The sequence below is a fragment of the Mustela lutreola genome, chromosome 6 (assembly GCF_030435805.1).
Source record: "Mustela lutreola isolate mMusLut2 chromosome 6, mMusLut2.pri, whole genome shotgun sequence".
Lineage (NCBI taxonomy): Eukaryota > Metazoa > Chordata > Mammalia > Carnivora > Mustelidae > Mustela > Mustela lutreola.
Window position 1 is genome coordinate 29,595,602 of NC_081295.1, and position 26,522 is coordinate 29,622,123.

General features: G+C 35.3%; 1 protein-coding gene across 3 annotated transcripts in view; it reads right to left on the reverse strand.

The window, feature by feature from the left end:
* The window catches only part of GRIK2 (glutamate ionotropic receptor kainate type subunit 2), a 644,466-nt gene that overhangs the window by 344,396 nt on the left and 273,548 nt on the right, over window positions 1-26,522 (reverse strand). For all 3 annotated transcript variants that reach the window (XM_059176999.1, XM_059177000.1, XM_059177002.1), the window contains exons 5-7: window positions 14,106-14,287; window positions 7,256-7,309; window positions 3,896-4,069 (exon numbers count right to left, since the gene is read on the reverse strand). In XM_059176999.1, coding sequence (XP_059032982.1) covers window positions 3,896-4,069; window positions 7,256-7,309; window positions 14,106-14,287 — 410 coding nt within the window. The remainder of the gene's footprint in view (window positions 1-3,895; window positions 4,070-7,255; window positions 7,310-14,105; window positions 14,288-26,522) is intronic.

Below are 26,522 nucleotides of genomic sequence, written 5' to 3' on the forward strand. Positions count from 1 at the left end.
TATCAATAATAAATACAACCATCATCAGCTCTGACGGATTCAAGAAAGTCAATCTCTGCCCTTGGGAACTGTGATTGGAGAAGTCAGATGTCTGGGCAGAAGACTGAGAGCAATGTCAACTGATCATGCAGTAAAGAACAGTGGTCCACTTAGAGGACTTCCATACTCCCAGAAGCATGGAAATATGTATATGTTTATACTCAGGAGACAACGCACAGTAAAGAAAGTGTTCTACAATAAGGGCTCATGTCTGGGGAGGAGTCTAGCACATTGACTGGTGCAGGCACTGAGGAAAGTGTAAGAAAGGTGACATCAAGAGTTAGGAAAAGAAAACCCTTATTTGTGAAAGAAGGTTGTTGAGCTTCTTTTTTTAACTTCTTCCTTAAAGAGATTGGGCTTGGATGTACTCTGGAACTTGGTTTCTTGTTTGGATTGATACCAAATGGAGATAAAATTTTTACTGAGCTGATGAGATTAATATATTTATTATGATGACCCCAAATCATAGAAGAAACCACAAGTACAAGAGAAATGGTCTTGTATTCAATAGTCATTTAGCAGATAAACACTTAACCCAGGGGTCAGTTAAGATGCTAACTCAACTAGAAATATTCTTATGAATCAAATTCCTTGTTTCCTTATATAGTTCAACATGAAGAAAGAATGTGAAAGTCTAAGCACTATGATCTTATATACTGACAAATGACTATGATACTGATAATAATAGGTCTTGCTCTAAGCACCAGGGACTTTGCTGATAATCCCATTTCTTTATGGGACCATAGGGAGAAAAAAGAACAAGAGATATATAAACACTGAGATCTCATGAACTGACTGAAGGGAATGTTGCCAAAACCACAAAGCCAGGCTGTATTTCTTTTCTTTTCTAACTAGACTCCTCTTAATTTCCTAACTCCATTCATGGCGGAAATGGCCTATTAATTCCTTTTCCTAAACACTTAATGACTGGGAAAATGCTTACAATCTGATCTTAAATGAATAAGAAAAATAATACTCACGCAAGGCATAAATATACTGACATTCTTATACAGATCCCTTGTGGGTTTTATATTTATAATAATAAATGTGGTATTTTATAATTAAGAATTAATGGTTTATAATGAAAATATTTTGCATATAATATTTTATGTCATTATATAATGCTATATAATGAGATTTGGAAAGATATTACTTTCCAAAAGAGAATTTTTAAAAAGTAATCAATCTATATCCATTTTTGAAGACATTTTTATTTTAACAGCAAACTTCATGTCTATTTCCAAAATAGTTGGTGTTCCATGCTTTATTTATAAATAAGATATATAACTAGTACACATCTTTAGATAATAAATATTATTTAAAAAGTGCTCATACAAGTAAATTTAACTTCAGCTCACTCATTTTCAAAATGTTCTCACTTTTAAATCTTATTTCAAGTTTTCTGGAGAAATCTTTATATCTTGTAGTAACTTAAAAATATAGAACTGAAGGGGTAATTATCTTTTATATGTGAACATTTTTATTTTTTTAATTTAATATGTCACTTGGAAAACACTTCATGACTGTAACAAAGGGAAGACTGTTGGCATTGAGTATTCTTCTAAAGATTTCAAAATATGTTCTATACACAATGCCCAGAATTTTCAATAAACAGGCTAATTTTCTTTTTTTCTTATCAGTGCATTTTTATTCCATCACTCAACCACTCCGGCTAAATCACCTGCCAGCTCAGAGAGACAGAACTGAGAAGGAACAGACTCATGGCTAGAAAAAAAAAAGAACCCAAACCTGTATTCCCCCTAAAACCCTTTTTGTTCTATCTTCTGAAGGTTAATTCCCTCTAAGAGTCCCTGCCTCCTGGACAATTAACCTTTCCTTTGTACTTATTTGTCTTTCAATAGTCTCTATAAGTTACTTAGAAATTAGACAGCACTTTGTTTCAGGCGATGACATGTAGTGTTATATAGGGAATCATACAGAAATACAGAGAATACCTAAATACAGTTGCATATTTTTTTGTGGTTTTGATTTATAAAGAAGAACAGTAATCCTTGAACATATTAGTAGAAGTTTTAGATTTAAGTGCTAAGTAAAAGTGTTAATATTGTCATGATAGTTATTGATTTACTTTTCTTAAATTCATTCAAAAATGGTTTTGAGTAACAATAAGATATCCATATGGAAATCAAAGAATGATAGACAGCTAGAGAACACATATTAAAAAATATATATATACATGATTAAAATAATAACTTAAAGAATAGTATATACTTTAAGAAATAACATTTTCTTATTAAGTTCCAAAAGTCTAACTCAACATCTTCACACTGAGAATAACGCATAATATTTGTAATTTTTTTAGGTTGTATTTCATTTTTAATCTGGATATAATTTAGAGAAAAAATATCTTCATTTTACAATTATTTAAATATTTTCCTCCCAAAAAAGTTTCTCAAATAAATCTTAGGTTAATAATACCAAAACACTAGAACTAGTCAATGATCTCTATTTTTATGCAAAAGGATAAAATTCCCCTCATATTGTATCTTTAAAAATAGTAATGTGGATATAAGACATTTTCAAATTCTAGGAGGTTGTTTTTCTCACAAAAAGAAAGCAAATGTCTTTTTTCTTTCCATTAGAAGGTTGGTACCATGAGGGCGACTATGATTTCAGTCTCTATGAAGATAGTTAATTTGTCTGATTGAGTCTACTTTTAAAGAAAAAATAACAGAAGTTTTCCTTTATTTTGTTATATGAAAACCATACTTTGAACCTTTATTGAAGGAACTAAGGGAAAAATTATCATCCTAACTGAAAAAGATTTCCACATATCAGAAAAAAGAATGTTATGCTTATAAAGTTTTCATTTAGACTGACACTTAATAAAAGACGTTGTCAAGACCTAGGAAATGTAAATATTGCCAAAGTGCTTAGTTATTTCCTAAAATGTAGCAATAATTAGAATAAAAATAGAAATAGTAAACAGATTCAATGAAAATGTATGAAACGTTTATAATTTGCTTAAATAACTATAGTATAAAAATAGTATAGTATAAACCTACCTGGTTTTGTAAGGAACCCAGTACTTATATTTACTATTGAGCACTTGAAATGTGACTATTCTGAATTAATATGTATGGTGTCAAAGACAGCTTTCAAAGACTTAGTAGCAAAAAGAAAATGCAAAATATCTGTTCTAACTTTTAAACTAATTATTTGTTCAAGTAATAGTATTTTTAATATAATCAGTTAAGTAAAATAAATTAATAATAGTGACTTTTACTTGTTCTTATTATTTTTATGGAGATATCAGACAATTTTAAATTATATGTGTCTTCTATTAGGTTTTCATTGGCAGCAATGGTATAAGGAGCTAAACTTATACCAGAATGTTCTCTTCTTTTGTAGTTTCTCCATAAATCCAGTTTCTAAGTTTAAACAAGGATTTGAAAATAACAAGTGTGATTATTGTTAGTCTTAAGCCTTAAAGAGTGACTAAATGAAAGGAGAGTCTTGTGTGATGTAGGTCATTCATATGATATCACAAACCAAGATGATGAAGAATAATCATGTATCAGTAGTTAAGATCAAAAGTATAACTATCAGGTTAACATCTTCTTCTCAGTCTCTAATTTACCCTAAAAATGGCACTCATTAAACTTAGAGAAATCCCCACATTATACTATTCTAACAATAGCTGTAATGTCTTTTGAGATATAAAAGTACAAATTTGCCACATAAAGTTAATTTAGGAAATCATTAATAGGATTATTGGCAATAGTAGTTCTGAGAATCTGCCTGTAATGTCAAACAGTTTTTATCCAGCAGATTAAATAATTTGTGCAAAATTACTTAGAAATACACAAACTAATCTGGAAGTGGGAATTCATACCGTCATAAATCCATCCAGCAAACCTGAATCGGGTTTCGGCGGTGCCTGCAACCGTTCCATTGACCACTTTTCAATGATGGAGGAGACTTGTGTGTTTTCTGTATTTAATATTCTGAACCCTGTCATGTTAACACCGCTGTATCGATAGGGCTCTACATCAAGAGCAAAGAGATCCTGAAAGACAAATTTCTTTGTGTTAGTATCAGTAGAGTATATTCACACAAATGTAAAATTAAAATAGGCAATTATTCTTACTTCCCTTAGATAGTTAACATGATTGTTTCTCAAATGATGTTAAACATCACAAATCACCAAGATTAAATTGACTATTTTCATGCTTTTCTAATGTAAACATGCATATTCTAAATAAATATCTATGTATATATCATATTCAAATTCTACCAATGAAATGACAGGTATTTCTGTAACCTGCAGTTAAGACTTACATAAGCTTCTTTCTCCATATTTAGGATAGATTGCCCTTAAATTTTATGTACTATCTTATTTTTTTAACTAACTAGATTTTTTTTTTTTTTTTTTTTTTTTTTTGTATGCCCTGCTTCCTTGGCTCGTTACTGGCACTTACTGTTTTTTTTATTTTGTCTTGTTATTTTTTTTAAAGAAACATTTCATGAAATATGGCTTCTAACTAATGAAAATTATATTAAAGCTGAGGGTAACAAACTGGCCTTTTTGGTTGTGGAACCCTTGCAATTCCTTTGTTGTTGTTGTTGTTTTTACCTTACCGGCAAGTTCACCACAGGGAACCTTTAGATTTTGGTTGTTGGTTCCAGGCTGTAGTGAATACTTTGACTTTAACTTTTGGTTTTCCCAGGTGAGAGGAGGCCATAGCATTCAGAAGAGTTGAATGTCACCATAAGAACATGCAGCATGTGGAACCCCTGACCTCTTTCAAGTTGGCATTAACTAATCTTCGGATCTTATAGATAATACTAGGAACAAGAACAACAGTAATGCTGTTGGTCCTGTGAAGCTTGTCTTGGAGATATACAGTGACATAGGCTACAAAATAGAAATAAATTCAGTGGAGAGCAGAAGATATTGGTCTGAACTGTGCTCTGTGCTGTGAAAAAATATAAGGAATTTTTAGGTTTTTATTTTCAATATTTGCAATCTAGCCAAAGAGACACATGCTCACACACCCTAAGGGGCAAGAGAGTAGAAGTGGTAAGTGCAAGGAGTCAAAAGCAAGACAAAAAACTTTCAATTTTTGTAGTCAAGAATAACTTCATAGAGCAGATGGGATCTAAGCTCCCATTAAAGAATGACCAGGCTTTTGATAGGCAAAAGGAAAAAGGATGTCATTCAAAGTGTCAGTAAAGGGACAAAAATTTGAAAACATAAAACCTATTCAGGAGATTGATCTAGATCAGTTTTTTTTATAAAAGAGGATTGATAAAGGAGAATAGCAACAAAAGAAAATAAGAAAGTTAGGTTAAAATCAAACTAAAAAAAAAGCCTTCAATTATGGGTTAATGAGCTCCATATATCTTACTTTTTTTAAAAAATTTCTTTTTCCTTATTAAGAGATACTTTTGATTCCTCTAAAATCTTGTGATTATGGTGAAACTGGGTTGTAACTATTGACATAAAATTTGCTGATAAGTAAAGTTTTCCATTCCCTCCCCTCCAGCCTATCACTAAGTTTCTTACGGGCTGCAAAAAGTCACCGGGTGGGAAGTAATACCCCTATTAGAATGAACCACAGTATTTATCAGTAAAATATAAACTGCTGTGTGAAGAATCTGTATTGGAGGAGAGTTGTTATTACAGGAAGCTATTGTAATCAAATACATTTTAGTAGCTTCAAAACTCCTAAAATCAAGGAAACCAATCTGAATACCTCTGAGTTAATAGAAAACATTGGTTAGACTGGTCATTGTGGGAATGGAGATGCATGCTAGAGACAGTATGGAGGATAAAAACAGTCAAATTTTGGTGAAGATGTAGGAGTCAGAGAATGGAGGCTTTGAAGGAAGTTAGAAGAGGAGTCCAGTAAGAGGTTCAAATAATTTGAAATTAATGTGACAACAGTTAGACTTGTTCTGTAATGTAACAGTAAATAACAATTCAGAAATATTACAAAGGGAAATTTAGATTTCATGTCAGCAAAGGAAATAATTGAAGTTCTGAATACATACCAGTTCTGAAGAAAATATTAAAGAGGAAAAAGGAAAACAGAATAAAGGCTCAAACTTGGAGGTAACTCTCACACTTGAGGTAACAGGCAATAAAGGGAAATAGAATATGCCAGCCCCAAAAATGGCACTTTGGCAGGTGGATTACTCTGATCTGAAGGCAATCAAGACCCAGTCAACTCAGGAAAAACTTTTATGTTGCCTTAACTACCTGAAATAATTTATATAGGGGGCCAGTACCAGAAAAAAAGTTATTACTAGAGTTAAATTTTTTATCTGAAAGATCTTTCTGCAGGGCAGGGCGAACTTCTAATTACCAAATATGTGCTTCTTACCCGTCTGTGAATTACCCTCCTCCCCTTTGAAGCCCCAGGCCCTCATTCTATTCCTTAGCTCAATTACCTGACCTGACCTTGGTCTCATATCTTTGGGGCTCTTTACATATGAAATTAAATTTGTTTTTTTTTCTCCCATTAATCTGTTTTATGTCAATTTAATCACTAGACCAGCCAAAGAACCTAGAAGGGAAGAAGGACAAATTTTCTATCCTTATACAGCAGGGAAAAATTAGTGACAGAGACAGTCATTTCACAGAAGAAGAAAATCGGGATACCATATTAGTAAAGAAATAGAACCAAGAGTAAGTAGGTTTGACAGAAGGGTAAGGTCATATTTTCAAGCAAATTTAAGAAAAAAACTGTGTGGTGGGTATGTAAAAACAAAAGATAAAGGTAACATTCAATTTGCTAATAGGAAATTCTGTAAGACTGACATTTAAAAATCCGACTAAACATAGGCAAAAATAGGATAGAAAATTTAGTGTACTAAAAGAACGGTTTCAGTGAATCTAGTTTTTGTAAAGTAAATAGAACCAAATAACAACAGAAAAATGTGTGCTTTTTTTAAAAAACACTGATTTTCTCAGCAAACTAATTTAAAATCTATTATGTTCTGAAAGTTCTGTAAAGCAATATATAAATAAGATATGATATTTTGAATTGAAATCTGAAATAATATTATTTCAAAATCATCAGCTTTCCACCAAAAATTATTCCCTATGAGGATCAATTCCTCCTGAGTTCTACCAAAATAAAACAAATGATAATTACAAAGGTGCTAGTCATCATTTCTCACTCAAAAGCCCATTTTCCATAACAATAAAATTTAGAGCATTAACTTTATGCTTTAATAAGTTACTTACCAGAGTAGTAAAGATATAATGATAATATTCTGTCATCATTCCCATAGCTAAAGCCTAGGAAGTAAAAATAAAAAAAAATTAATATTTAAGGTATACATCATATGAAATATGTCAATAGCAAAATAGTAGGATGTAATGAAGAATCTGGGAATAATATTCAGTTTACATTAAAACGGGTCAAACTAAATCTTTTCCCCATAGTTAAGGAAGATTAGTGGTTACTGAAGGAATTTCTGAACCAATTCTCTTGGTAGAAAAGCTATTAGTTGAAAGTTTGCAATGTAAAGTTTATGACTTTACATATTAAAGGAGGCATTAAAATTGACACAAACCTGAAATTAGCACATCTTAGGTCATTATATTTGTAATGTCTCCACTACAAATACCCTAAAGAGGAACACCACTTTATTTTTACGATCACTATTATTCAATTAGGGGGTGAAAATGCTATAAAGTACAATGCCAGTAGGAATTTTTTTTAGCACTTTAGAGACTTTCCTTAGCATTGATGAAGCAACTGTAAATCACCACTGTTATTTGAAAAGTACAAAGAAATTTTTTTTTATTTTTACTAATACACCAGTTGCAAATTACTGTTTTATTTCATACTTCTACAGTCCTTGTCAATTTTCGACAATCGATCTTAAAATAAGGACTTTTGGATTAGAACTTCCAGTCAGTGAACTGTCAATTTTTCTTCTGAAAATGAGAACACTTTTGAAATAGCTGTTTATCAATGAACAGTAGTTGGTGATGATGATTGAAAAATGATGCGTTTTTGAGCTGAATGAAGAGCTCTTAGTAGGAAACAAGTATTCTCAGGTGCACCTAATACTCTTCCATAAAATTCTAACTACATGAATTCATTTGCTAAATAGCTGCCCCAGCTCTACACCCCGTATTCTATACTCACAGGTAGGTATTAACTAATTAGTGAAAATAAAATTTGCATATCTAGAAGCAAGTTGTTCAGTTAAGAAAGAATAGATATTCATGAAGACTTTGGAAAAATAAAATACATTTATTAAAAGGGAGGGACATTTGTTAATTAAGAATTAAGCAGGTGAAAGCAATTCAGAAATTGTGATATTGCAATTTATAATAAGAGTACATATTTGGTCTTCATTGGTGAATTCCCCTGCCTGACACACACAGTGGAATTTTGTGCGCAACACCTAGGAACCAAATTATCAAATCATATTTCCTGAATGGACAGAGATTGTGTGAGCCAATGATACTTTGATGAAGTCTGAATCTTAACTGAAATGAGAGAAAATTTCTCTTAGGTTTATAAGATAATCTTTGTAGAAGGTATTCATTGTTCCTGATGGGTATGTACCAAAGGTTTCTCAACTCCAGAACTGTGTAATGACAGCTCAGCATTATCCTTGTCAATAGTTTTTATCAAGTCAACAGGTATATAGATATAGATTTAAAAAATTGAAGATAATTGAAAGAAACAGTAATTCAAATCCACAACTATAATTAACATATAATGCCTAAAATGTGTTTAATATTCTAAGCACATTGCATATTTTAATCCGTTTAAGCCTTGTAGAGGCTGAAGGCAAGCAGAAACAAGATGCGTCATTTTAGCATGAACATTATTCCAAGCTGAAGGCAATGAATATCCCTGTGGGCTCAAGAGAAACTTTTGCCCCTCCCTTAACTACTTTGAAAAATCTAAATTGGGGATCTTTCCAGAATAAGGGTTATTAGCAGAGATAAGTTTTATCTGAGTGATCCAACAGTATGGCAAGACAAACATCTAATTACCAAACATCTGCTTTTCTTACACCCTGTGAATTGGTTCCTTTCCTCTGAAGTTCCTCTTCTCTTTCTTTCATCATGACACATGTAACTCATTTTGCCAGACTGTGTTTGGAATTTCCATGTCCGTGTGGATACCCTATATGTATGCTATTAAATTTGCTTTTCTCCTATGAATCTCTGTCCATTTGATTCTTAGTCCAGCTTAGAAAGACCCTTGAAGGGGTAGGAATTCTTGCTTCCCAATAGCTTAATTTAAAATCTTATGAGGGGGGCGCCTGGGTGGCTCAGTGGGTTAAAGCCTCTGCCAGAAGCTCAGGTCATGATCCCAGGGTCCTGGGATCGAGCCCCACATCGGGCTCTCTACTCTGCCAGGAGCCTGCTTCCTCCTCTCTCTCTGCCTACTTGTGATCTCTGTCTGTCAAATAAATTTAAAAAACAAAAAACAAAACCAAAAAAACCTACCAAATCTTAAAAACAACAACAACAACAAAAAAAAAACTTTATGAGGTAGGTCCTATTACTATGCTTATTTTATAGGTAGGAAAGTAGGACAAAATAAGAATGAATAAATTGGCCAACAAATTGAGATCGTGAGTAAACATGAACTCTAGATCTCTAACTCTTGAAGTTTGGGTATAATATGCCATTTTATAAAATGGCGTATTTTAGGGGCACCTGACTGGCTCAGATGTTTAAGCTAATGCCTTTGTCTGAGGTCATGATCCCAGAGTCCTGGGATCGAGCCCCACGTCAGGGTATTTAATATTCTCAAAGATGTAGTTTCATTGTAGGATTTATATAATCTAAACTTTTTGCCTGTTTTTTTCTTTGATAGTTTGAAAGCTTCAATCATCTCAATCCAGTGTTGAAAATTGTATTCTAGAGGTGGGGATGGCAGGGGTTAAGGAGATGGTGGTAGGGAGAGTGGTTTGCTGCACTCCATCACCTTGAGGAGAAATCTGTAAGGGATAACTAAGGGCTGCTTATGCTTTTCTTTGACCCTCCTTCAGCCTTTGATTTTGAAAACAAGAATCAATCATGGACTATGATGTGTGACCTAAATAGAAAAGGGTAGTTATTTTTAATTGAATACTTAACTATAACATTAACAAAAATGGACAACAGAGATACTCTCTTGAAAGATAAATAAATAATTTTCAGGACAATTAAAAAAAGAACTTCGTGGAATTTAGACAATAGGCTTGAGCAATGCAAACTTGATCAAGGCAAAGAGGTCCACAGCGATGATCACCAGAATGAATACAGACATGCCTGACGGGCAACTCACCTCAAGATATCCATAGTCCCCAACTGATTAAGGGGCTGCTTACAACTAGGTCCAGTTACCAAAAAGGAGAAAATTCCATGTATCACGGTACCTCCTCACCTTCCGTCTTTAAAAACAGCTTCTAGCCGCTGCCTCATAGCAGACAGCCTCTCCTTTGCTGTCCTGCCTATCTCTCCTTTGAGGTGTATTCAATAAACCTCTATCTTCTTTGTTCTGGCTTAGGTGAATTATTTTCACTGCCCCCCCACCCCGGGCCACTGGCTTCTAACCAACTGTTGCCCCATCTAACCTGGAGAGGCACCAAATTTAGACACGACTAACTTGTTCTAGATGTTTTTTAAACTATAACATTTGGGGCGCCTGGGTGGCTCAGTGGGTTAAGCCTCTGACTTCAGCTCAGGTCATGATCTCAGGGTCCTGGGATCGAGTCCCGCATCGGGATCTCTGCTCAGCAGGGAACCTGCTTCCCTTCCTCTCTCTGCCTGCCTCTCTGCCTACCTGTGATCTCTGTCTGTCAAATAAATAAATAAAATCTTAAAAAATAAATAAATAAACTATAACGTTTATGTCTTGCCATTGTGTCTTGTCAAGACAACATAATGTCTTGCCACTTTTAAATGAACTGATGTATACTTCAAGCCACATTAATAATAATAAAATTAATACCTTCTTCTGTAAAAATAATTTGAGAGTAGCCACCATAGCAAACTTGGGTGTACAACAGAAAAACTGGTTGTACTGTATTATCCCTCCTGGAAAGAAATACCACAGATACATTTTTCCAAAATCAAAATATTATTAAAAATTCCCAACATTTAACCAGTGTAAACAATGCCACATGACAAATGAACACATCTGGCATATAATTTGCAGTCAGTTTATCCTTTAGGTTATATCAAGAAGTTATATTGCTCAAAGTTAACAACTGAAGAGGTGGACTTTATACATATTTTTAAAATTTTAACTTAATTTGCTTCTTGTTGCTTTCTACTTGTTTATTTGCACCTGATTTTATGTTTTTTCAATCTAAAAAATATAATCTCATATTTATTTATATAACATATATATGAATATAAAAAATATAGTCTCTAATCTAGGCTTTCAAGGTCTTAGTTAATACTTTTACTCTGTGATAGAATGACCTCGCGAGGTTTAATTGCAGATCATCCTAAGGCTGCCATAGGGAATTCTCTTTGACAAATCTGGGTGGAAGTGGAATCTTTTGTTATTAAGGCATGTATGACAATTAGTGCTCTCAAAGAGCCAGCCCCATGCTTCACTCACTTTTAAAGTTTTCAGGGAAGAAAACTTCAAATTCTCTTTTGTTCAATATTTAGGAAGAGCTCACTTAGTTTAAATAAATAAAACAATGAAACAAATAAGGCTAACCTGATAAACTGATCCACATTTCTGGATACTCCTAATATGTGTTCTTAGATTAAACCAGACAAGCTGAAAGCCCATCTATGCCTGTTTGCCATCTCTTATACCATTTCTTTGGACTTCTGTCATTAGCCAGTGTTGAGAAATCTCAGAAAAATTTCCTAAGTCATAAAATGAAGTCCTATTAAATGGACTGCTTCACTTACAAGAAGGAAGCTATTTGCTTTCTTCTTGCATTCGTTTCTAGAATAACTGAGATCCAAATGTGGAACAAATGTTGTCTGGACAAGGTAAGTTAAAAGACAAACAGCATATATGTGGTTAGTTAGTGTTACAGAATTTAAAAACATGCATTCTCTGTAACAATGTTACTCTGCATTCATCTCAACTCTCATACTATCATTTTACCTTTGCTCTGGTTTTTCATCTACTAAACTTGCTAAAATTATTAACTTTTTCTACTGTATATATTTTATTTTTTAAGATTATTTATTTATTTATTTATTTGAGAAAGAGCACTTTCGTAGAGGGAGAAGCAGGCTCCCCACTGAGCAGGGAGCTCCATCCCAGGATCCAGAGATCAAGACCTGAGCTGAAGGGAGATGCTTAAATGACTAAGCCACCCAGGCGCTCCTGTATATATTTTAAATTTATCTTAATTCTGTTTTCATTTTGCAAACAGAGCAGGTTACGATATAAGAAAACAATTATAAAACAATGGATATATCAAATAGAAGGCAGGATGGCAATTCTATTATTAAAGTTGATAGATACTATAACCTTTCAGATATGCAAAATAAGTCAGTTACTCTAGAGACAATACAACTGATCCTTTACATACTTGCTGGAAGCCTAGGAAAAACTACCAAAGCTCTGTCCCTGACAAATCATAGAGTGCTTCTCACTCTGGGCATAAAGGAAATCTCTCCTTGCCAAGTCTGTATATTTTAAATATGACCAAAAATTGTTTTGGTATATATGAAAAATAAATCCCTATTCCAGGTTTCACTGTTTACTTTATTGCGCCACTTTATTCACTACCAAAAAAGACCCAAGAAACAAAAAAACACACCCAAATTTCATATGCTTTACTACCCAAATATAACACTAGTGCAATCTTCCAAATCCAATTAAAGATTTTACTGTAGTGAAACCGACGTTCACATTGGAAGATTGGACAAACATCTGCTTAATAAACTAACCATGTTATAACTGGCATTTACTGTTGCTAGTTATATTTTATGGGATATAATTTGACATCTGAATCTATGTAATTCTCCAGTAGAGATATTTTATCTTATACATGAGAGGTTTTAGGACAGTTGATTAATCCCAAGCCACTGAGATATTAGCCAGTATGTATAAAAGAGCTTAAAAACCAAGGTCCAAAAGACTTGAGTCCACATCTAGGCTTTCCTGCTTAGTAAGTATATGGGCTCATACTAGCCACTTAACCCTCAACATCCAAGTCTTGCCTCATCTGTAATATATAGGAGAATAATATTTGCTGCTTTGCAGTGAGCTGTTAGGTTAGAACAGAGCAGAAGTAACATTAAAAGATTTCACTGCTATGAATTATTTCATTTGATTGATTTAGTATTATCTTTTGAGTCAGGCAATGCTTTATTCTGGAATGAATACTTAACATCACTAGGAGAAATATGATTCCCTCTGCTATTTCTTGCTTCTGGTCATTGATCAAGTTACTCAATCTTTCCAAGACTCAGTTTCTTCATCTCTGTAGTGAATAGTCTCTACTTCTGGGGTCGCAGTCATGATTAAATAAGATCAAATGTGTAAGGCATCTCCTAGAAGATGCCAGCTAAATAGCAAATCTTTTTTCTCTTCTTTCAATGAGTTGATTGTAATGGTTGAGATGCTCAATCACTGACTCTCAGTTTATTCCTTCATTTCAGTACAAAACAGAAATATCTATCTCAATAACTAACATTTGTAACAGCAAATAGCATTGCAGCCATTTGAAAGTCACCTCAGAACTTTAAACAATGTGTTTTTGAAGAGCATCAATATTTGCATTACTTTTCCTTTAAGACAATTAATTAAAAGCAAATGTCAGACTTTTTATCAGAAAATTACATCAAGGCAACTTCTCTGGCTCATTTTAACTGTGTGACAACAACACTTTGATTGAAAAAGGGTGGAGGGAGGGGGGAATGCCTGAGTGTCTCAGTGGCTGCAGGGTCCAACTCCAGATTTTGGCTCCAGTCGTGGTCTCAGGGTCCCAGTATCTAGCTCCTCAGGATTTCTCTCCCTTTTCTTCTGCCCCTCCCAGGCTTGTGGTCACTCTTTCATCCCCCGCAAAAACCAAAGGACCAAGCAAACAAACAACCCTGCTTTAAATGCAAATATAATAAAGAAACCAAGGATTTAAGGACATTAGAGTACCTGTTTCAGAATGCCCGCTGCCATTTCGTGGCTACAGTCAAAGATTACATGGAACTCCTTGCCTCTTTTCATTTCCTTTAGTAACGGTTTTGCATCCTTTGTATCAGCAGGTAGTTGACGGATTTTAAGCCGAAGATTGTACCTCGATGGAGCTTTGATGAGCTCCTGCAAACGAATGAGACCTTTAATGGAAAAGGGGGAGAAGAAGCATATTAGAGAAAAAGCAGAATAGGTCATCGAATCATAGAACTTGTTCACGACAATGCCTGATTTTCTTGACCATGGATATCTGTATTCCAAGGTGTGACCACTGAAATTCCTACTTCATAACTCCACACTCCCCGTTATTTTTGTTAAACTGATGATTTCTCTAATTCTTAAAGAAATTCTTTTACAAATTATGAAAGACATACATGATTATGAATTGATGTAAATAATTTAAATAAATAAAAGTATAAAGAGCAAAATAGGCTCCCTCTGTACCCCAATTCTGCTCCCAAAGTGTTGTCACACTTAATAGCTTGCAAATATTATTCCTCCATACATTTTCTATGCGTTTCCACATATACACATAGAGTTTTGTTTTGTTTTGTGTTTTATAATAATAGTGGTTTGTGACAACATCTTAAAGGTTGTTGTAAGTCAGTGACAATTGTTCTAGTTCATCCACTTCATACTATATTTTATAGCAGATGTAATTTATGTTATTATTCTTCAGTGTTGGAAGCTCTGGTTGCTTTTTTGTTTTTGATTACAAGTAACAGGCTAGTAATTTGGTATCTAGGTAAAAGTAAAATAACTTTCTTTAATAAAATCAACTCTGGGTAGTGGTCTGAACCATAAATAAATTAAAGAAATAAAACTTTTTTGTATTATTTGCTAGGTGTCACATTAATTTCAGAAACAAATATAACAAACACACATTATTAGTAAAGCAAATATATTTTCCTAGGGAAGCAGCTCCTGAGTATGTGTTTCAAAAATGTATCAAATTAGTAGATACATGTTCAATATGTCATGGAACTGTTAGGCATTTTTAAGTAACAGAGACAAATCATCAAATATATTCTTTCATACAAACTTCAGTAATTAAACCCCTTCAAGCACCCATATAAAAGATCCAATATAAAAGTGTGACAAGAAAGAGGATCATCCAATTCTATTCTAGCTTGGATCAAATTAAATAATTTTTTGTCTTCTCTTCCAACTCCTCTTTCTTATTTACCTTTTTCCATCTCATCTCTGTATTTCTCTAGATTTCTATCTTCCCTGAGGAAATACCTTCATAAATATTAGTAGAACAAATAATAATAAAGAAATATACTTATAAATAACTAATCTGTAGATTTCTCTTTGTGAATGTTTGTGTGTGTTACTTTACTTGGAAACTGGAATAACAGGAATAAAAATATATCTTACTATGAGTAAAAAATCTGTGTATTAAAATAACATATGCTCCAGGGTGTAAAATCTAATTCTAGGACTTTTTTCATTCAACTTTTAAATAAATAGACCTTAATACATATAATGGTACACTTCAATATGTTGCAACATAGTTAATAAAATTAACATGACTAGTTTTTAGTATTTTCATCCTCAAATGAGACATACAGTTTAAAAAATATGTATATTCACAAATTACCTAGTATCTTCTGCTTTTAAAATATTGTTCCATAAAATTTACTTCATTTAAGATTATTTTAGAATTTTGCCACTTAGAATTCTATAAATAATGGTTGCATAAATTACACAGTATACTACAACTGTCTCGTTTTGTTTTATAAATTTAAATATTCACTAACTATAGTAAAATAAATATTACATAATTGATATTAAATGCACCCATTAAACATAATACAATTCAGTCTAGAGATTAACATGTATATAATGTGTACAGATGTTAACAGGCTAAACAAACATGAAAACAAATTTTGAATTTATAACACCTGTAGTAGTTTAACACTGACCTTATAAAATCCTTCAAAACATGTATAAAAGTATATATATATATATATTTACCTGCACATGGGAATGCATTGTTTAACTACTTTTTATGAATAAACCAGAGTATAATTGCAATATTTTTTTATAAATAAAACCAGAGTATAATTGCAGTATAAGACAATGACTCCCAAACTTTGGAAGGTATGACAGTAATCTATTAAGATGGTTACAACTTGCAGAGGATATGACTCATGGATGTGCGTTTTTAACAATCTTTCCAGGTGATTTTCCTGGTCATTAAAAAACAAGGCCAATTTCCAAAGATAAGTCTGGTTTCAGGTAAGTGTCATAATGGGAGTCACTTTTTGAACCACTTTGGCATAACAATATTATAGGATAATAGCTATATTATATTAGCTAGTAGCATAAGACAATAAAATAATTAATTCAATTAATGAATTCCAACTTCATTAGGAAAAGTGAATTAGAACACTATAAGTACAGCTGACTGTAGAAATAAGAGAAGGAAAAGAAGACAACATTCATTCACTCCCACATCAAAACAAATGTTTATTAAATTCTTTCTATGGATCAAGCATTGTTCTAGATATTGGTAATACAATAAAAAGTAAATTAGAAAAATTTCCTGCCCATACTATATTAAAAAACATAAGGGGGAAGATAGGTAAAGTTTATTTAACAGGCAAATACAAATGAAAAATGGCAAATAATATTTTGGTGGGGAAGGGGCAATTATTGAGGAAGAATACAGCAGAATCATCTATCTTGAAATGAAAGTACTCATGAAAGTTACTCAACGGAAGTGATAAAAGGTTTTTATTCTGACAGGGAGATGAGAGAGTGTGGGCAAAGAATCTTAAGAATCAAGGAAGAAGTGCTGACAAGTGTAATTTAAGAGGACATGGGGCTCCTTAATCCCATGTAAACTACTTTAGAGTTAAGGTCTTAAGGGTAGTAGAGAGTGCACACTTGGAATCCACATTTCAAAAGAATCACTGGGATGCCTGGGTGGTTTAGTTGGTTGAGTGTCTAACTCTTGGTTTCGGCTCAGGTCATGATCTCAGGTCATGATCAAGCCCCATGTTGGGCTCTACATTGGCATGGAGTCTGCTTAGGATTCCCTCTTTCCCTCTCCATCTAACCCTTTCCTGTTACCCCTTCCACCCCCACTCTAAAAAAAAAAAAAAAAGAAGAAGAGAGAGAGAGAGGAAGGAAAGAAAGAAAGAAAAAAGAATCACTCAGATTTTCAGTATGGAAGACAGATCAGAAGAGCTAAAAATGGAGGAAAAAAGGGTTGGAAGGCAGTTATAATAAAGCAGGTTAGGAAAGTCCAAGATGTGTCTGCAGGGCAAGATGGTAGGATGGTACCGAGAGATAGAAGTGGATGGACCAGAGAGAGATTTTTGAGAAAGTACTGACAGTACTTGGTAAGGACGAGGGCTAAGTCAGGGAAGTTTCCCAGGTTTCTGATTTGGGCAGCTAGGGGGAGACTGTGCTTCCACTGAGCGGGAGATCATGGGAGGATCAGGTCAACTGAGCGTTCAAAGTGAGGGGAATGATCGGCCATGTCAAGGGTTGCTAGTTAACAACAACAACAAAAAGGTAAATACTTTACAAATGTTTATTTGTATTTGTATTTTAGTACTTTACAAATGTTTATTAAATTTGTTTATTAAATTAAATTAAAAAACAAGGCCAATTTCATTGAAATTGTCACCAAATCATTGATGACATAGGTAAGGACAGTTCCATTAGTGTGGTTTGGGTAGATTGTTGTGCCATTAGTGGGAGTAGGAGGGAGCTGGAGTTAGACTGTTGTGCCATTAGTAGAATTGGGAGAGAGGCAAAAAATAGACCTTCTTAAAACCATCTCTATATATTTCCATACTGTAACTTAGTGCTTATCTTAATCGTATTTAATATTCTTTAAGGAAAGTACCAACCCCTTCCTAACCCACCACCAGACTTGAGCTCCATAATAGATGGACAGGACACTTCAGTTTCCTATGTATTAAATGAGTTTTATCTAGATCAGTAGTTCTCAAAGTGTGGTCCACATACCCTTGCACTCTTTCAGGGGGATCCCTGAGGTTCAACTATTTTCATAATAATACTAAGAGGTTATTTGATTGTTTTTTCTTTTTGCTTTCATTCTTTCACATGTGGGCTAGAGTGTTCTAGAGGTTATAAGACACAGATGATGTCACAGGACACTGAATGAAGAAACAGAGAAGATCCCACTTCCTCCCATTAAATCAAATATTAAATATTAAAGAAACCTATGAAAATATCTTAACAAATGCTTTCAGAGATCTTCAATTATTATTAAGAAGAAGATGATATAAAACCAAAATGAGAACTACCAAATTGGATTATCTTTCAACTTTTCCTAGCTCTGGATTTCTATTATTTTCATAAAATTACTTATATAGATGCAGAATGTTCTAATACCAACCTCTGCCAAATAAAGGAAAAAGAAAGCTATCTTTGGCTTACTTATCTCACAAGATTTTATGCAAATTAAATATAAATTTGGGAGATTATTCTCTCATTGTAGAAATAGCCTGGGTGTTGGGTTTGAATCCAGTTCCAAAATGTATGATCTGTATGACTTTGTGTAAGACTTTATATCTCTCTTTACTTTGCCTTTGTTTTTTCTATAATGAGATAAAACCATATATGTATTAATATGTAAAACACTGAAAAAGGAACTGTCACATATGGGACTCTCAAAAAGTGGCAGTTGTCAATGTTTTTGTTACTTTTGTTAAGATTAGGAAGAATATAGTTATTTTTTAAGTGGTAATTATTTTATCTGTCCTTGGAAGTTATTTTGATGCTGATTTTGACTGAAATGTAACAACATCAAAATTTTAATCAAGTGAAAATCAAATTTTATTCAAAATTTTAAGCGATTAACTCATTACCAAAGAAAAAGGAGCTACAGAGTTACAGATTAGTTCAACGGCTTTGAATTGAAAAATCTCAAGTGATTCAAAAATAGAAATTTCGAAAGATAAAATCCACAAATAGTATTTGCAGAGTCCACCCCAAGTATAAATACTGCCAAGTCTTTTCAAGTCTCTTAAGAGCTCATATGGATGGTCCATTGAGCCATCAGGTACAATAAATGTTTACTTATTCTCTTCACACACATATATCCCTGCTGGCATTAATGTAACAGATTTCAGTCTGCCAGCTTCCCTGAGTAATGATATTGAAGAGCTAAAATAGAAAAAAAAAATAAAAAAATAAAAACAACTGCTGCTAGTAGGAATTGCCATTTCCTACATGAGAATAGAGTAAAACATTGCTTTTATTCATTCATTCAACATGTATTTACTGCATGCCTACTATGTGCAATACATCGTTTCATGGATAGATATAATGATTGGAATCATAGCATTTATTCAGTCTTGAACTGCATGAGATGTAGTTTGACTTTGGTACTTTTTTTTTTTTTTAAGATTTTGTTTACTTATTTGCCCGAAAGAGAGAGAGCACAACTGGGGATTGTGGGGGTGGGTGGTGCTGGAGGCAGAGGGAAAAGATGCTCAGGGCTGAGCAAGGATCTAGAGCTGGGATTCGGATCCCAGGACCCATCCAAAGGCAGATGTTTAACCAAATGAGCCACCCAGGAGTCCCAACACTTTTTTTTTTTTTTTTTTTTGGACACAAAATGTATTTCTGTAATGCTTTTCATTTTCAATTTTTAGAATAAAATTAGTTCGGCTTTCCAATCACAGGAAAGAAGTCCAGAGAGCTGTTTTGGATACTGAAAGTAGAAACATGATTTGTAAATTTCGCTTCTCCCCACCTCCTGCTGCAGGTGCTCAGACTTCTCTCTTGGTTTTCAAGTCTTCCTTGCTCTGTCCTGCGATATTGTTTCTCTTTTATCCATATTTCCATTCTAGATCGTTTGCCTTCCCCATTATCTGGCAATTATAATACATATCTCTGAGTTTTGTTACTTAGAACAACTTGGAAGAGTAAGAGATGGTTGACAAAAAGGAAGATGCATTCAAAATAGCCAAAGAATAAATGTTTACCTACTTTATTTAATAAGTTATTTGATGGCATCCTTGTAATTTAATATATGTGGTTGGGGTTTTATCCAAAGGGAAATGGGCTTAAAGAGCGGGAATGCCTAATTATAATACTGGGTATTTATTTTCCTCTGTGGATCTCTATCAATCCTCCTACCTCCCCCAGTATTCATCTGCAAATTATTGTTCTAAAAAATTGCTATCTCAGAGAAGATTACCCTAATCAAATTCATCATATATGCTTAAATATGCATGCTCTGTAAAATAAAATTGGAAAAAATATAAGCTTCTTAAAATAATTGGGACGATTTACATGTGGTCATTTCCTATGATTCTTTGGACAGAATTGAAAAATAAAAGGACCCATCTATAAGGTGAGAAAAAGGGTGAAATTTATTTTGTTGGAAATGTGGTTAATACAAATAATTTCCGAACAACAGTTTCCAGAAATGTAGTATACTTTAACAAATTTGGCACCCAGTTAAGTTATTTAATGAGAGAGTAGAATTATAACTCCTTAAAACAATCTTTTAATTAAAATGCCCCCTCTTTCCCTAATGTAATTAGTTGATGTAATGATAATAAAAGAGAAACAATCTGCACAGATGGGTTCCTGAAAATCTTCTAACAAAAAAGAGCACCACGTTGCAATTATCCCTTTATTTTGGTAGATGAGTAACATTCTATTCCCTCTAATTCCTTCACTGAGAGTACATTTTTTTTAACCTTTTTCTGCTTTCAGATATTGTACAGTAGCTGAAATCAAGGTTTATCTTCAGCTTACAGGGGACAGGGTCCTGAGATGCTCTTTTCAGAAGGTGCCATCAATTCAGCTTTTAAGGAAAACCCAGAAGGAGCCATTTATGCACACTCCAGCTGGCACTTTCTTCTAAAGAGATCAATCACACCGCCTCTCTGCAGGCCCAGCCTCCCCCAGCCCCAGGAAGGGAGTCCCAAGTTCCCTCCTATACCAGGTATCCACTTTAGCAGCTACACAAACTAGAGTTTTGCCACCTGGCTCACTCATCAGGTCTATTTGTCATTTCAGTGAATGGGGTCTTTGTGCAGGCCAGACCTCTCCCCTGCCCTCCAAATGCACTGTATAATAGACTATCCAAAAATGACTCATCCACAGTCAGTGTTTCACCATCGACCCCACCCCCTTTTCTTTCAGTTGAGAAAAGCGAATTCATTGAGAGACCGAACATCTCAAGGAGTTATTTTTATTAAAATGTTTTATTTGCACCACAGAGTGTTTTAGACTTTTTATTTTTCTCTTTTAAAGTAGGCTCCATGTGCAGCATGGAACCCATCGTGGGGCTTGAACTCATGACCTTGAGGTCAAGACCTGAGCTGAGATCAAGAGTCAGATGCTTAGCTAACTGAGCCACCTGGGCACCACCGTGCTACAGTGTTTTAAAGAAAACTGAATAAAATATCTACACCAGTTATGTATTTTGCAATCTATCATAATGCATTAAATAGAGATAAGGGAGGTAATCATATTAATAAAATCAAAAGTAGCTTAGATAAGAGAGGTAGATTGCCATTGAAAAACAATTTATGTCTCCAAATTTCTGTCTGCTCTCCTCCCTTTGGGAATGAGGTAGACTTGCTCATCAGTACAGCGAAATAGAAAATAAAGGAAATTGGAGTCTAGAATAAAAAGGGAGAAAAAGGAAGGGAATATGGGAAGAGATTTCTAAAGTGGTTTTCATCTTCTTAGAAGAGGGAGAGAAAGCTATGTGTTGTAAAATTAGAGGGCTGGTCTCCTGGGAAAATCTTCAAATTCTAAGAATAACCTTATAGAGAGGGAATAACTTCTCTGTTTTTAACATTGGCTGTATCTTTAAAGTAAGACAGAGCCTATTACATTCAAAACTCAAAACACATAAAAACACTTTAGCATGATATATTAGAAACCAGGTAGCAAACGAGTTTTAATTCACATGCCAAGGTGAGTTCACTGTCTGTGGATCCCCCAAGCACTGTGTAGAATAATGTTTTTGAGACTAGTTCTGTGTTCAGGGGCATGTTTCAATAAGGGATTTGAACCTGAGTGATGGGGTAGGCATAGTGGGGTCATGTATTGGTCATCCTTACATTAAAACCTCCTCCTTATTTATTAGTGTCATCAGAGCCTATCCATGAAGTTGTTTTATTGATGGCAAAGCCTTTCTATGCTTCAGAATGGAAAATAATATAGTGCAGACCATATATTTCAGACACCATGCTGTTTATGTGAAGGCAAGACCCACCGTTCAACACTGAACCATGATGCATTCAAGTAAGTAGAATCCAAACAGGAATCCTGACTCTTACTGCCTCCTGAAAACACTAAAAAAGTGTATAAATTGTCTGGAGCAACTTATTAAAGTTCTCTATTACTTCCTCTTCTCAGACACCCTCATATTCTGAAAACTTGCTTTAACACATACATATGTACATTTGTGCACACGCATACATGCGCACGCGTGCACACACACACACACACACACACACACAAGCCTCTGTTTTTATTTCCCTGGGAAATCTTATTTCTGTCTGCCCTGACTTCTCCCCACAGGATAATCTAGCCAGGATGTTTCTTCTCTTTCTGTTCTGTTTCCATTTCTAAAGTCCATAGCACACATGTTCCCAGTACTGATCTAGCAAAGCAGAAGCCTCCTGGGAAGGCATAAACTAGCAGTACCTGAATAACCTTTATCAGGCCAGTCATGGAGAAAGGCTGAGACCTTTCAAACACATCTCAACCTTTTCATTTCATTCTTACATGTTGCATCACGATGCCAGATTTTTGAACCATTTTGTGGCGGCATGGTAGTCTGCATCAATCCCTCCTCATTAACTTTCTACTGAATGACTACAGACAATATTTAAATTCTCCAAATTTTAGTTTTCTCACCTTTAAAAATATGATCTTAATAATTATTACCATACAGAAAAAAAAATCAAATGAGCTAATGCATATGAGTCAGTACTGTGCCTGGCATAGATTCACCCTCCTTTGGTTTCTGGAAATTACTCCTCCCCTGGAACTCAAAAATCACTGGTGTGTGTGTGTGTGTGTGTGTGTGTGTGTGTGTGTGTCTTTTCTCCCCAAACTCTGCCTGCAATCTTATGGGTGGTCTCTATCAAAAATATCTCCATTTCAAACATCTATGTAAATCCTGCTTCCTGCTAGAAACCTAATTAATACTTCATCTATATGCCGATAACTCCCAAATTTATATCTCTTGCCAGATATTTCCCTGAACTCTAGAGTCTAAAATTCATTTTCCCATTTGACAACTGTGTAGTAAAATATTAACCCTGTCAAAGAGAGGTCTGGCCTTTGCTATTGGCTCCTGGGAGCTAATCTCTAAGCCCTTGGAATATCTTGTCTGATCAGGGTGTCTTTGTTTATCTGGGAGCCTTGGTCCACACAGGATAGTCTGACAATATGATTTATGGTAGGGGCTTTGGGTCATGAAGTATCAGGTCAGCCTCTGGAGGAGCTAGAAACTACAGGTCAGCCAAGTGCGTGGTCTGCCATGTTTGTATGATCAACCCCCGATAAAAACTCTGGACACCCCAGTGCTCACATGAGCTTTCCTAGTTGGCATTACTTCATGCATAGCATTGCTCACTATTGTCCAGGAAAGTTAGCTCTACCCACAATTTGAGTTGTTGGGAGAAGACAACTGGAACCTCTGAGTGTGGACCTCTCCTAGATTCTGGTCATGTGCTTCTTCTCTTGACTGATCTCTATCTATATCCTTCTGTTATAAATTATAACAGAGAATATGATATCTTTCAGTCAATCTGTGAGCTATTCTAGTGAATTATCAAACTCGAGGGTGATATTGGGGACATTCGAATTGCAATCATTGTCAGAAATGAGGGTGCTTTTGGGGACTCCTGAAAAATGCAACATCTCTACTTCGATGTATGATGAATACTACATCACATTCCAAAGTTGGCTCTTCATGTCCCCAGCCTCCAAAATTGCTGCCCACTCAGTTTTCCCCACATAGTATAATGGCAACCCTTATAATTCCAGTTACTCAGGCCAAAAACCTTGGTATCACTTTTGATCTGCTCTTGCTAGAATATCTGACACCCAGACTATTAGAAAATCTTTTCTACCAACTCTTACTGCTTCTAACACACTGGATTAAGCTTTATGATCTCACAAATGGATTACTGTAAAAGCCTCCTAACTAGCACTGCCCTCACACATTTTTATGTCCACGTATATCTCGTAGCAATTCATAGCCCGTTAGGCTTATTTCATAAGTCCAGTGAATGCAGTGATTGGGAGCTTTTAAGATAGTAAGCGGGGGATGGAGAGGGCAGGAGGATGCAGAAGAATTTTAGTACAGGCTTGGATACAATACGAGCAGTTAGGCGGAACTATGTTTAGTGGCCCCTGAAATATGGAGTCCTGAGGCTCAATTCAATTCAAAGGAATTGAGTCAATTCACAATGAATTCTCCAGCACGAGACACATTATAACAGTGGCTTATGGTTCTTGAGGACAAGTGAGGGAGACACTGTGCTTTCAGATAACAAATCCATCTAAGCTTATTCCGATAACAATACTGAGGGCACAATGCAGTCCTGCTGGGTAGGGTCTCCCAGAGCTCTTGAGTCCAGAACGGGGGAAGCAACAGGGATAATGGGGACAAAGTAGAAAATGCCAGACCTCCCTCCATGTGCTTTAAGCCGGGTTCCTACCTGGTAACAGCGTGCCTCGGAAAATGGATCGAATTGAGGTGTTACATGGTGTGTCTGTGAGCCCTGGAAGGCAGAGGCTTCCAGGCTGATTACTACTCCTGAAGTCAATACCAAAATATGTTGTCCCATTTCTTCCCTCACTGTTATGAGAAAAAGCAATTATGTTATTATTAGAAAGCAAACAGCGCTTCTGACCATGCCAAGGCTAAAACTCTTTGGCTGCTAGAGCCTCGGGGTCTAAGTTCCATATGAGCTAAGGTCAATTTTCTATTTAGAATGCTTCCATTTGGGAGGCGCCAACAGAATAAATGTTGTGTTTGTATTTGCTTACTGTAATTACCACCTGCTCCCATCTGATTTATGAGAGGGTGAGCACTTTAGTGACTGGTTTCCAGCCGAGGGGACTTAAGGGCTGTGCATTCGAGGGGTGCCACAGTCACGGTTAAGTGGCTTGTTGTAGGCTGACCCAGCCCCAGGTCCACCTTAAAATCTAATTTCTCTTTGTCTCCTTCATATAGCTGCTGAATATAGGCCTATGCGTGGTGTAATGGGAGAGGGCAAGTAAAAAGCAGGACAGTTTAATAAGAGGCCAGTTGTGTTTGTTGGAACTCTCTGGTAATATGTGCAGACCTTATTCACATTGCACGGATCAAAAATGGAAAAAAAATATACACTCACCGCCTCCTATAACTGAAAGTAAACCCCAGACATAGTTGGAGACAAGAATTCTTTCTCTGTTACTGTTCTCTCTTCCTCTGGGTTATCTTTGTTACCCCTCAATATTTTCCTGCTTGATGGCACAGATGACCTATAGAATCTCACTCATAACAGGGATTTTTTTTGTCCCAAATTCGGTGAAAATGCTAAGAAGGACTGGCCCAGACTGGACTGGCCCAATCTGTCTGGCCCAGATTGGGATTATCTGGTGAGAGTAGAAGTGTTGACGTTAGATGCATTAGTGGGTTGTGAGAGATGAAAGTGAGGCTTGCCTGAACCACAGAGACTCAAAAGATTCCCTCAAAGAGATTCTAGACAAACATATAAATGCCACCCAGAAATGCTTCACAACTAAGTTTTACAAACACTCTACAAAGACAGTACTTTGATTTGTGCCGAGAGTTTGGTTATTTCTTGATTTAATGGTTGTTTTCCATTAATGTGACTTCCCTAATTTTCATCAAACTGGGGCCCTTTTAAGAGTCTAAGAGAGACGTTAAGTACACAGCAATTAGGCCAGGACAGCAAGCACTACTCAGGAACAATCTAGGCAAACCAGGAGCTCTGTACCGTCCTCCTACTGCACAGCATTCTTGGTCCTTCATCACAGCCCATTCATCACCTGCTGTCTGGGCAGTAGTATGGACCCACGCCCAGTGGGACTGGCCCACCCCATTGTTCAGTTCTGATGGCCACACTGCAGGCTCTTTGTCTCGAGACGGTCCTGATTGGATGCACACCTGTCTCTCTATCGCTCTACCCGCCCTCTCAGCTTGCAGTAACCCAACTGCCACCCTCCAGACAGGGGCTAATTAGCCGGCCTGCTGTTGTTTAATCCTCACTTGTGTCCAGGTCAGTGCAGTTATGAAGCTAGCTGCAAATAATCCTTCACAGCTCTTATTTTGGCTCTGTCCCCGGATGCTGCTGTTACTGGGTTTATCCTGCCACTTAGTACCTCAAATACAATTTA